Here is a 13,195-nt window from a genome sequence, read left to right on the forward strand (position 1 = left end):
ACATACCCGCGAGGGTCTCAAGGCGCTGGGGGGAGTGATACTGATCGAACAGCTAGGTCTTGAGTATCCTCTTGAAGGTCAGCAGGTCTTGGGTCTGTTGTAGGCTCAGTGGAAGGGTGTTCCATGTCTTGGCAGCGAGGTGGGAGAAGGATCTCACACCGGTGGTTGTTCTTCGGACGTGCGGGATGGTGGCGAGTGAGAGGTTGGTGGAGAGTAACGGGCAGTTGGGGATGTAGAAGGAGAGCCGTCTGTTGAGGTAGGCTGGGTCAGTCTTGTGGAGTGCCTTGTGTGTGTGGGTGAGGAGCTTGAAGGATATCCTCTTGTTGATGGGGAGCCAGTGCAGGTTTCTCAGGTGGGGGGGTGATGTGGCCGTGGCATGGTACGTCGAGGATCAGTCGTGCTGAGGTGTTTTGGATGCATTGTAGTCGTTTGATGAGCTTGGTTGGGGCTCCCGCGTAGAGGGCATTTCCGTAGTCGAGTCTGCTGCTGACGAGGGCCTGGGTGACTGTCTTTCTTGTATCTGTCGGGATCCATCTGTAGATCTTGTGGATCCACCCGGACACTTTTCCTCTGTAGGCATGCAGCACTTCTTTGCAGCTCTCTATTGAAATCGACGACGAAACCCAACACCAAAAGACACCTATGCACCCAGCTTCCTTGGGTGAGGTAACACGAGTACTCTGGTAGTCTCAAGGGTATTGGCCCTCCTAGTGTCTAAGTTTGGAGGACCAGCCAGGGGTGACACAATACATGCTGCAGCCCCTGGTAGGTCTTGGATGCACCCATGCCCTGGGTACCTATGGTACACTATGCAGAGGCTCACAAAGGTGACCCAGTACCCAATCTGGTATGTACCTACAGTACATGGTATCAATTTAGAGAGAGAACAGCAAGGCTGTGGGCCTGATTAGCAGGGCCACAGCCAGACTAAAGTAAAAAAAACAGAGAATCACAGCAAAAAGCGGGGTTATCCATAGGAAGCAGACCCTACTCTCCTACAGTGACGGCCTTCATTCCTTCCTGGAGGTTGGCTTTGGCTGTGATGGGGCCCTTGGTGAGGGAGAGTATCAGCTGAGTGACGTCGGCGTAGGGAGATTATGTTGAGGTCGTGCTGTCGGCCTACGTGTGCGAGCGGGGCCATGTAAATGAACAGCGTCGGGCTGAGGGAGGATCCCTGGGGTACGCCGCAGATGATCTCGGAGGCTTTAAAACGGAATGGGGGGAGGCGGACGCTCTGGGTTCTGCCGGAGAGGAAGGAGGTGGTCCAATCCAGAGCCTTGTCTCGGATCCCTGCGGCATGGAGGCGTGCGCGTAGTGTGCGGTGGCAGGCGGTGTCGAAAGCAAAAGAGAGGTCTAGGAAGATGAGTGCTGTGGTCTCGCCGTTGTCCAGCAGGGTCCTGATGTCGTCAGTGGTGGCGATGAGGGCAGTCTCGTGCTCTGGTTGCTGCGGAACCCTGACTGGGAAGCGTCCAGGATTCTGTTTTCTTTGAGGTATCGGGTTAGCTGTCTTTTGACGGTTTTCTCTATGACCTTGGCCGGGAAGGGGAGCAGAGAGATGGGTCGGAAGTTCTTGAGGTCTTTTGGGTCTGCCTTAGGTTTTCTGAGTAGGGAGTTGATCTCAGCGTGTTTCCAGATCTCTGGGAAGGTCACGGTCTCGAGGGAGAGATTGATGACGTTGACAGGTGGGGTGCGTTAGTGCTGCTTGCTCTGTTGAAGACGTGGTGCGGGAATGGGTCCGACAGAGAGCCGGAGTGGATTGAGCGCATGGTCTTGATGGTGTCATCGATGCTCACGCTGGCCCAGGCTAGCAGGGGGTCGTGGTCGATGGTGTACAGAGGGTCTGTTGTGTTGCTGTCTGTTGTGGCTGTCTGGGTGTTGAAGCTGTCGTGGATGTCTGCTGTCTTGCGGTGGAAGAAGGTGGTGAGGGAGTCTCACAGGGCTTGCGACGGAGGGATGTCGTTGATGTTGGAGCTGGGGTTGGAGAGTTCCTTCACGATGTTGAAGAGCTCCTTTCTATTGTGTGTGTTGTTGTCGAGATGGTCTTTGAAGGAGGTCCTCTTGGCCTCCCTGATGAGGTGGTGGTGGTTGCGGATGGTGTCCTTGTGTGCTTTGTGGCTGTCCGGAGTTTGTTCACTGTGCCATTTCTTCTCTAGTTTCCGGCAGGCTTGCTTGGAGGCTAGGAGTTCTGGGGGGAACCAGCTGGCCCTCTTGCTGGTGTCTCTGTGGGGCGGTTTCTTCAGCGGGGTGAGGTTGTTGGCGCAGTCCTCGATCCAGCGTCTGAGGCTGTGGGCAGCATCGTCGGTGTTGGAGGGTTCAGTGGGTGGGCTTCGGGCGAGGGCAGTGTTTAGCTGGTCTACGGTGATTTTGCTCCAGCAGCAGGGGGGGATCTGCTGGGTGTGGTGTTTCGTGGTAGGCTTCTTGAAGGTGAAGTGGACACAGCGATGATCGGTCCAGTGATGTTAGGTGGTGTGGCTGAAGGAGACATGGGAGCTTGCAGAGAAGATGGGATCAAGCGTGTGTCCAATGGAGTGGGTGGGAGTCGTGACGAGCTGTTTGAGTCCGAGGTTGGTGGGGTTGTCGACCAGGGTGGTGGAGTTGGTGTCGTTGTTTTTCTTGAGGTGGAAGCTCAGGTCCCCGTGGACCGTGGACGCAAGGGTGTGCGTGCTGACCAAGTCGGTGTTGGAGTCGCTGAACTGTGGTCGGGGTCCGGGGGTCCTGTAGATCAGAGCTCCTCTGAGGGTGGTGTTGGGATCAGTGTGGCTCTGGAGGTGCAGGTGTTCGGCGGTGTTGTGGGTGCCATCGGAGTTGGTTGAGACCTTGAGGGTGGATTTGTGGATGATGGCAATTCCACCTCCTACTCCGTTGGTGCGATCTCTGTGGGTGATCTTGTAGCCATCTGGGATGCCTATGGCGATGTCGGGTGCCGAGCAGTCATTCATCCAGGTCTCTGTCAGGAAGGCGACGTCCGGGGAGGATGTGTCAATCAGGCGTGGAGCGGGTGTTCAGGAGTCGGCATCTGAGGTGGTTGCATGCTGTCCTGGTGGGTGGATTGGCGGGTCTGCTGCTGGTGAGGCTGCAGTTCCGACAGGAGAGGGTCCTTCGGTGCGCTTCAGGGCGGCCTGGAAGCAGGAGTGTGCTCATCTGGTGTTGAGTGTGTGGAGGGTGCTGGCATCGTATCGGAGTCGGGCGTTGTGGCATTTGTGGGGGCCAGGGGTTCTGGCGCTGGGCGCAGTCCAGGCGCAGACGGGCGCAGACGGGCTTACCTTAGGCGCGCCAGCGGCACAGGTTCGCAGCGGCCGCCCTAAGAAGGGGAGGTGAGAGGGAGGAGCGGGCGAATGGATGAGTGGGGCGCGGGGCTTCAGGGGATGCAGCAGTGGGAAAAAACGGGAGTGAGGGGCGGCGAAAGAGAAACATTAGGCAAGGTGGCACAAAGGAAGGGGAATGAATAAAAACAATCACAAAATCCAAGATACAAAATACAGTGCAAATTGGCAAAGAAACAGAAAATAGTAAGAACAAAATACAGATCGGGGAACAGAAGCAAACCCATGGCGGGCCTCGAACTACAGTCAGCAGGAGTGGCAGCTGAGTGCAGAGCACGGGCACAGACAGGTGGGGCTGCGCGGCGTGGGGAGCAACCTGCCTGGAAACAGGGTCAAGGGTCACTCCCTTCACTGCGCAGCAGCCGCTATAAGAAGGGGAGGTGGGAGGGAGAAGCAGCTGGGAGGGGGGAGCGGGGGAATGGATGAGCGGAGGGCGGGCCTGCAGGGGATGCAGCAGTGGGAAAAAACGGGAGTGAGGGACGGCTAAAGGGAAACAGAAGGCAAGGCGGCACAAAGGAAGGGGAATGAATAAAAACAATCGCAAAATACAAGATACAAAATACAGTGCAAATTGGCAAAGAAACAGAAAACAGTAAGAACAAAATACAGATCGGATAACAGAAGCAAACCTACAGCGGGCCTCGAAATACAGTCAGCAGGAGCGGCAGCTGAGCCCGGAGCACAGGCACAGACAGGTGGAGCTGCGCGGCTTGGGGAGCGACTTGCCTAGAAACAGGCTCAAGGGTTGCTTTGGAAACATGCTCTAACCAGACTTCGAGAAGCACCCACAGCTGCTGACTGCAATCAGTCATATAGAAATATGTGTAGACAGATATTTAAGTGGAACGAAAAAAGCGGGGGCGCTCTATAAAGGGAAATGTCACATTTCCGATATTTCCATAGTGTGCCACCTGACCGGTATTTTGGTTTCTCTCTGAGATGTAGTTGTATACAGATAAATGACACAACAACTGACATGCACCTAACGTCTGTCAGTATGATTGGCTTTGTCAATGGATGTTAGCTGTTTAAGATAAATGAGTATCAACAATGATTTGTTATAAATAAATAACATTAGAAATTTTTACATTCTGAAATAGTGAGTCTGTGAATTAAATAGCATTGAGGCCTGGGAAGGAGTAAGCCTTCAGTTATGTTAGATGTGTATCTTATTTTTTTCTCCATATCTTGTCCAACTGCACATCTTCAAACACCTCTCTTTGCTTTTCAGCATCCTCTTTTCACTCTTACCCGAATGCACTTCTTCGCATTTCTGTCACTTCACCGCCCCCACTTCATTGTTTGCAAGTCAATCCATGTTTTTGGCATCAGTGTTAACTTAGGGGCAAGAAAAGAGGGCTTGTTTTAATGTCATACATTAGAGAACTGTACGCTGTAAGCACATGTTCCACAGTAAGCACACATCTCTCGCTTTGTGCTAGACTTGGATATTTGGATCAACTTTGCAAGGGAACAAGAACCCTGCTCATTATTCGGATCCATTTAGCGGTAGAACGAATACAGCATCTCGACTTCTAAAGGAGCGAGCAATCTGCAGCGAGAGCCTGGGGTGTCACAGTGAGGGAGGTTAGCGTGATGAAGGGTCTCAGCACAATATACATAACACAACATTAGCATGCAAACACTTACCATTACCGAGAACAAGGCACCAGATCATATGTGCTTGAATCCACTCTCACGTATGACGAAAGGGTGAGATCTATGTCTTTGAATGACGGACGTCTGAAATAACGAAGAGATGAAGTTTCCGATGCCCGAAACCATAACCCATATTGTGTCACTGGTCTACAGAGTGCAAACAACCATATACCACAAAGGCAAGGAAGGGCTTTAAAACAGAAAGCTCTGCGTCATGCATTACAGTTTAGAAAGTTGATTTACTCCCTGGTTTCCATCTCCTGCTTCAGTGCGAGGCGGGGCAGGCAGTCCACCACAGGCAGCCCAGACTTAAATACATCAATTTATTTAGAGATAGGAATATGATCGTATATTTAATATGTTTTTATGTAAATGCGTAGGCATTTCAAAGGGGGCAGCCCCTGAACCCTAGTGGAGAAATCGCTCTCTGCTGATTAGACCTAAAACCAGTCTGAGCTTGCTTTTGTTCCCTTTCCTGGGGGACGTGGCCTGGAAGGTCAGGCTGACTTGTTTTCTGGGAGACATGGCTGATGTGCTTGTGCCTGGTCCCTGTCTCTCATGGCACAGGGAACAAACAACAGACTGGAATGGGGCAGCCCAGTACTTACAAGTGGCTTAGTTTAATTTAAGCATTCCAGCCATCATTTCTTTCGTTCTCTGTAAGTAGCATGCTTATTTGTTTTGGGTCAGCGTTGAATCTGGTTTTGAATTCAGAGTATTCTGAGTTCATGTTGTGCTCCGTTTCATATGTGATCTTGTATTCATGCCTTGATGGTGGGACACATGCAGTCTGTGATGTGCGCTGTGTGTGAGGCAGTGTCTGATGCCCTCTCTGCCTCCTGTGTCTCTCCTCAGACCATCCAGGGGATTCCAGTGAAGTTCTTCCGCACACTCAGCGACCTGGTCGCGGTTTACCAGCAGCCCAACAAGGGGCTTGTGATACCGCTGCTGTACCCTGTGGGAAGAGTCGCAGAACCCGCCGAGGAGGACTCAGGTGAGCATGGAACCCACTGGTCCATGTACCTCTGGCAATAGAACCATTTACCATTGTTGGCAGGTATGGTGGGCCAGTAGGCTAATGTGTCCGCTGTAAGGGCCTGTGTTTCACCTCCTGGTCACAGGTTCAAATCCCAGAGGGTCTACTTAGCCTTTCATCTTTCTGAGTTTTGAAAAAAATAGTACCATTGAGTTGGGTAACATCTGTTATTCAACGCCAAGATAACCCTCTGTGTGAATGTGCGCTTTACAAATACACATATCGTTATGTGCTACTAAATTGTAGGGTGCAAGTGATAGAGCGCGCAGGTCACCCGGCTCTGAGTTTACCAGATTTTCACGCACTAGGGCCCATGACGTGACCACAGGCACTTACTCTTCCTGACGGATCAGGAGCTATTAGAGGATAGGTGACAAGATAAATCTAAACATTTAATTTATTCATGTATCAAAACACTTTGTTTTCTTTAATAACCACAGACACCTGAAGGGTTTTAAAGGTTTTTATATAAGAAGTAAAATTCAAATTGACAAGAGTATAAGGCAGATGCAAATCAAAACATCAATAATCAGGATTGCAAGAATGATATAACTATGGATAAGGGCAAGTACCATTGGGTGCGAATAGGACTCTATTGGGTAAGGGTAACAGGGAACACGCTATTTAGTTTCAGGCTTATACTAGGGAAGGTAAGTTTAAAACACATTAGTCAGTGAATTCCTAAAGACCTATAAGTGATTCAAAACCTTAATCTTAGTCTATCTAACTTAGATCCTAAACTTAGATCCTACAGATCGAAATATTTATCACGCTATTCACGCAAAACAGTTTCTATGTGCCCTACAGGAAGGGGAAAAATGGAACATACTAATAAACAATTTGCATATGCATCATTTAGAGAGAACAGAGAGAATATCATGGGCATAGAGGCTTTATTAAAGAGCAGGAAGGAAAAGGATAGTAGACGGACACCCACTGATATATTTACCTAGGATAGGAATGAGGACTAACCCTGGCCACGGGTCAGCTTCGGGAAAAGACGAGGACAAGGACCCTCAAGGATTTAGGATGCCAGTAGGTGAGCAGGTACAGCTCACGGAAAGTCAGGACAGGATACCCCTCAGGACTTTGGGTCAGGACTGGGCTCACCAAAGGGCACGACCAACACCTGCAGCTTCGGATGCAACGCCTGTGCTACCCCCTCTCTGCACGGAATCCGCCAGTAACCCCGATTGGGTTCTCGAATCTCCCAGCAAAGTGCTCCGCCAGCACTTAAGACTATTTCCACCCCTTGGAGTTTGTGGAAAATTCGGACAGAGGGCCCCGCAGCTCTCTGTATCAATCACCTATAGAGTCGTGGGGTCGGTGACAGGTCAGCTATTCGGACAAGTCGGACAATTTTCCCTAACTAAACTAGGCTAGATGTACTCTTTTCGGGTCCCCAGACCACCCACAAATGTTGCAAGTGACAGGGTCCCAACTTACGATTGGTCAGGAGAGGTGGTTAGGTCATAGTCACCACCTAAAATTCTGGGTTCCCATGATTAATATGTATTTTCAAGTACCCACCCCTTACATTCCTGTTCCCTGGCATACATGTAGAAGTGGACAATAGAGCACACAGTAATGTATCAATATTGTTTCAAATTCAGGTACAGCTCAGCTCCCCTGGTCAGGTCACAGTTCATTTCTCATGAGCATCCCAGTTTCGGCAGCCAGCTGGCGGGATCTGGCTTCTGCGCAGTTTGACTTCTCCCTCATCACATGACGGGGTCGTGATGGGTTTCAAAGATGGCGCCGCTCCCCACTCCCAGGCCCCAGATACGCGGTACATGAAAAGTAAGCGAAAACAAATTAATAACACAGAAAAATAGAATACACTGTACACCATGATAATCTACACTGCACCCCTTACTTCATAATAACTACAGCGGTTAAAGGTTAAGCGGAAATAGATAGAAATGCAAAGCAGCATGGGCAAGCAGAAAGCGTGTTTAGAGACAAGCGGTCATATTAGCTACAATGCGCATGAGCGAACTCTCCCTCCAAAACTGCGAGTGCGTCACATCACATGGGTATGACCCACGCATGCCCAGACTAAATTTCTGCGAAGTGGCCATTCTGTAGTATCTAAGCATGGTTAGGATTAATAGACACATAAGCAAGCGTCTCTGGGACACCCGCGTGTACTGGAAAAGTGAAATATTAATAACAAACAGGGTTGGTTAATACTATTACAAGTTAACGAGGTTCATGAATGTGAGCAAGTCGCTTTACGTGCGAATCCTTACTCCATCAATCCCCTCTTTGATGATATTTACTATCATCACTATTAACCTCTTCGCTGCTGATGACGAGCTCAGCTCGTCATCAGCCACGGGTGGCGTGTGCTGATGACGAGCTGAGCTCGTCATGTAACGCTGAAAAGGGAAAACAGCCGCACAGCGCAAAAATCGTCGCAGCATTGATGCAGTTAATGGAAACAGATGCCAACTTCTTTCTTACATCTCACTCATCTCGATCTCTACAAATTTGTTGTTGAGCCTCTTCTCAGCATCCTTATTAGGATGGAACTCTTGGCTTTCTTATAAATCTGGTTTCTTAACTCTTCTAATTCAAGTTCATCAATATTTCTCTTGACTCCTTTCTTATTTACTGTATACTTCTTTCTACACTTTTGACATTTGCAGCAAATTACTATTATGAACACAATCAGACTTATTCCAGCTATTGGCATCAGTATTTTCCCTACAAGGCTGCGACCTATGTTAGTAAACCAACTACCTACAGAGGAGAGACCATCAGTCAGCCTCTTCCAGGCACTATCAACCTCCAGTGGTTTGAGTTCTTTTTCCAAATTAGTTATGCTTTGTACATATTTCTTAATTTCTACACTCTTATCAGGAATGTAAGTGCAACAATGTTGCGCCTTCAACATTCTGCAGACTCCGCCCTCTTTTGCCAATAAGGTATCAAGAGCAAGGCGATTCTGTAAAACCATTGATCTGATCACAACCATTTCAGTATTGACCAGCAGGAATCCAGCAGCAGTGTCAGTTGACAACCGATCCACTACTGTAGATAATTTACAAATGCGGTGAGTATTCAGAACCACTCCCACTCCAGGTATCAGTGCACTAAATATATCACCAATAATTTCTCCTACACTTTCACGTCTACTACGCACTAACCCATTAGTATTTTCATTGCTTCCAGCGGCGTTGTTCACGTGGTATATTTTCGGGAAGACAATGCAAAAATAGCAGCTTCCATACCAGTGATCCGGCAATTTAAAATAAGCCTTGTTTCCACATATATAATAAATTCCAGGAAACACAGGTTCTGACCCATTTTTGAAACCCCAACCTCCAATTACCTTGTAATTATGTTCGCATTCACTGGAACCGATGAATACATTGTTATAATAACTAGTCTTTTCTCTATGAAGACAGAGTTTCCCTTTTCGTTCAAAATCCAGTAACAACGCAGGACTCGCTTCGCCATTTGAGGTGCTCTCCATGTTCTCAGCCCATTTAGGAGTTTTCTGTCTTTTATCATTGGCTTTCCTTTGGAAACTCTCCCTTCTCTTTTCTGCCATTTTCAAGAACATTTTCTCTTGTTCATGTAATGAACAAGTCAAGTTATCTCTGCGAGCTTCATTTAAATCTATGTCACCTATAGTCAGAAAGTACTCTCCCATGTAACGGGTCACTTCACTTCTGACATGCACAATGTTCAGGTTTCCCCGAATAGGCAGTTCAGAAAAAATTACGTCAGTGTTTGAATAGTAGTACTGTAAAGTGTTTCTATAAAACAAGCTTGCTAATATACTGCAGGAAATTCCATAGGTCAGGGGTAAATGGTGATAGGTCACACCTTCAGCTACTGAAGTAGGTAGCTTCATGCAGACATAACAATCTTCTATTTCCATAGCTTCTACGTAATGCACTAAAAGATTTGCAAAGACATTTAAATGTGATCTGTTTCTCCTTTTGTGAAAATGTAGTCCTTCCTCATCTGGTGCTTCTAAGTCAGGTCGTATTTGTCTCATGCTGACTGAGTTGTCACGTCTCTCTACACTTCGTGGTGTTTCTTCAGTATGTACAACTTCTGTGTCTGGGGTCATTGGTTTAGTAGGGTACAAGTTAGTATCTTTACTTAACATAAAAGGTATAAAGACTGTTAGTCCTATCCATACTACTATAACTATTGCTACGCTGCATAAGCAGATCTTACAGCAAGTTTTACAACAATTCCCTCTAGGTCTTCCATTCACATTTGAATCAGACATTTTAGCTTACAGGTGGCTTTCCAACCCCTCTTTGTTTCTTAACACAAGAGGCTTACGCAGTTTCACTTTCAAGGTGGGTCTTCTTCCTCAGGACTCAGATCCTCGATCGAATCTTGATCGCTTCTGTCACTCAAGTCAAAAGTGCTTTATTCGAGTAATTACTCATAAAAGCGACAAACAAACATATAATAAAATACAATTAAATTACAAAGTCAACATGACTTTAAGCACAAACACATTAAAAAGAAGGTTTTTCCCTTTTTTTTAAAAACGAAATTCATCAAGTTTTAAACATCAAGGTGCAAAGTTCATATATTAAAAACATACATGATTAAAAATTAATTTAAGTAAGATTTCGTCAGAAAGACACCAGGCATGGGAACAGGGAATAGATATACTAGCAGTCCCTGAACAACTAGGCAGAGAGTAGTCACTCTACTAGCAATCTCTGCCTAATTACCCACGCCCACCCCAAATACTTTGCAGTTGCTATGACAATCCAATTTAAAGGGGTAGTTTTAATGATACGTAAGGCTACCATAGAACTTTTAGTACCCAGATTCCTGCACATGGGAGCCAACCAGACTCGTCTCGGAACAGAATATGCTTGACATACAAACAAGAAATGCCCCAGAGTCTCTTTCCCTTCCCCACATGCTAAACAAGTTGCTGGGCCTCTATTTCTCCATTTGGATGTTAAATTCCCAAGAGGTAGAGAGCCAGCCCTCAGTTGGAAAAACAGTTTCCTATCCAGGGATTTAGATATAATATCCCAGTACATCTCAAACATTGGAAACAGTTTAGCTTCGAGGAAGGCAGTCGTCATAGACCCATTGCTATTACTAAGAAGGCTCTTATTTGCAACATGTTCCCAGTAGAGATTTTTTATAAGCAACTTAGGTGGAAAGGAGGACCCGGCTGGATCCGACCACAGTTCACTCAACCCTAGTTCACTTAATGCAGTTCTCAAAGATCTAAACCATTTAATTTCATGAAATCGATCTGCCTTGATTACATCAGCAAATCCTTCTGCATATTGTGACAATTCAGGGGTGGTCCAGATTCTGCGCCAATATAATATTGGTCGGAGTTTACACATTGCAGAAATTTCCTTTCTGCCAAGTTCATATCTGAGTGGCAAGAGGGGAGTACTCTGTGGGGTACCAGTTAGTTTACGGAGGAAAGTATTCTCTGACCTCTGTAACTCCTGGAGGTTTTCTTGCCCCCACAGTTCTGCCCCATATAGTGCAGACCCTATTGCTTTAGCCTCATAAATGATCAGTGGCGGTTTGATTGGCTTAGTTAAGGATTTCGCGTGCTCCTTAATGATGGTACCAGCAAGCTGTCTATGCCTTAATATAGCTAAGTCTAAGTGGTGGTTCCATCTGTTATTATTTGAGATATGTATCCCCAAATAGATAAAGGAGTTCACGACTTCAAGGCAGCGCCCACTCAAGGTAATTTTGGGTTTGAATTTCCTACTGGGATTAAAGACCATGAGCTTTGTCTTCGCTGCGTTTACCTCCAAGCCATGATCACTACAAAATTTATCAAAGATTGTCAATGCCTTTTGCAGACCACTTGGGGATTTTGATAAAATTAGGGTGTCGTCTGCGAACATTAAAATTGGAACTTTTGCACCAGCAAGAGAGGGAGCATCTAAAGGCTCAGCTTGCATAAGGGGAACAATTCCATTTATAAAAAGAGTAAACAGTGTTGGAGCCATTGAACAGCCCTGCCGAACCCCCCGCTCGACAGGGAAGTCAATAGTGTCATTGCCATAGCCCCCCCATTGAATCTTTGCATAAGTACCCTCATGGAGTCTCATAATCAAAGTTAGGATAATCATCGGGACCCCTAGGGCAGCCAGCACCTCCCACAATTTTGCCCTTGGCACCAGGTCGAATGCAGCCCGCAAGTCAACAAAAGCTGCATACAGGCTGCTTCCACCCAGTACCACTGTCCGCCATTGTATAAGTTGGAAGCGAAAAACCTGGTCTACAGTACTTGTTGCTTTACGAAAACCCGCCTGAAAAGGGGATAAAATGTTCTGCTCCTCAGCCCAATCAAGCAGATTGTTGATGATAACACGTCCTACCACCTTTTGGACCGTGTCTATTAGGCTGATAGGGCGATAGTTACAGGGTTGCGCCCGGTCCCCCTTTTTATATACTGGTATAATGACGGCACCCTTCCAAGAAACCGGAATTTCAGCGCCTCTTGCCAAGAGGTTTAATAAAAGGCAGATGTACTTACTCCACCGGTCGATGTCATCTAGGAAGACATCCGCCGGAACACCATCATTACCCGGGGCTCTGTCCCTATGGACGGATTTCAAAGCAGACTGGATTTCGCTTAACATAAAAACATCCTCGTCTGCGTACAGATAAGTGGGATTAATATTACTTGCAGGCTGACCCCTGGAAGAATACTGCTCTTTAAAAAATGTAACCCAGGCGTCGTGAGGGACATTATTATTAGGAGGCTCTGGAGGTCTATCATGTCCCCATTTGACGATGTGCCAGAATTTTCTAGAATCTTTACTTTCACTAGCACATCTCAGTCTCTGCCAATGATCTTCGTCCCAGTCTTTTTTTGCCCTGGCGATACAATTTTTATAGTGCTTTCTAGCAGGCCGAATCTCAGTCAGAATGTTATTTTTAATTGCAGCTCCTAGTTTCGATCTTGCTTTCCTGCAATCTTGGTTATACCACTTTGCTGTTTTAAATGGACAAGCCTTAATGTTTCGTGCGGGCTTTAAGAAAATTTTTTTAACTTCATCAAAAAGAGAAGTATGAACATTTCTAACCTCACCTTGTCCATTTACTAAATCAGTGATATTTTCCAGAGCCCGAATGGCCTTGTCTGCAGCTGCACCTATCTTTTCCAGGGCCTGCTGGTCCGTCTTAACACCAGACCATCTTA

General features: G+C 47.0%; 1 protein-coding gene across 1 annotated transcript in view; it reads left to right on the forward strand.

Annotated features, from left to right (window-relative positions):
• The window catches only part of LOC147718371 (phosphatidylinositol 3,4,5-trisphosphate 5-phosphatase 2-like), a 447,492-nt gene that overhangs the window by 93,851 nt on the left and 340,446 nt on the right, over positions 1–13,195 (forward strand). Inside the window, exon 3 of the mRNA XM_086918327.1 lies at positions 5,838–5,976. Coding sequence (XP_086774453.1) covers positions 5,838–5,976 — 139 coding nt within the window. The remainder of the gene's footprint in view (positions 1–5,837; positions 5,977–13,195) is intronic.

This window comes from Lissotriton vulgaris, chromosome 4_1, assembly GCF_964263255.1.
Source record: "Lissotriton vulgaris chromosome 4_1, aLisVul1.2, whole genome shotgun sequence".
NCBI lineage: Eukaryota > Metazoa > Chordata > Amphibia > Caudata > Salamandridae > Lissotriton > Lissotriton vulgaris.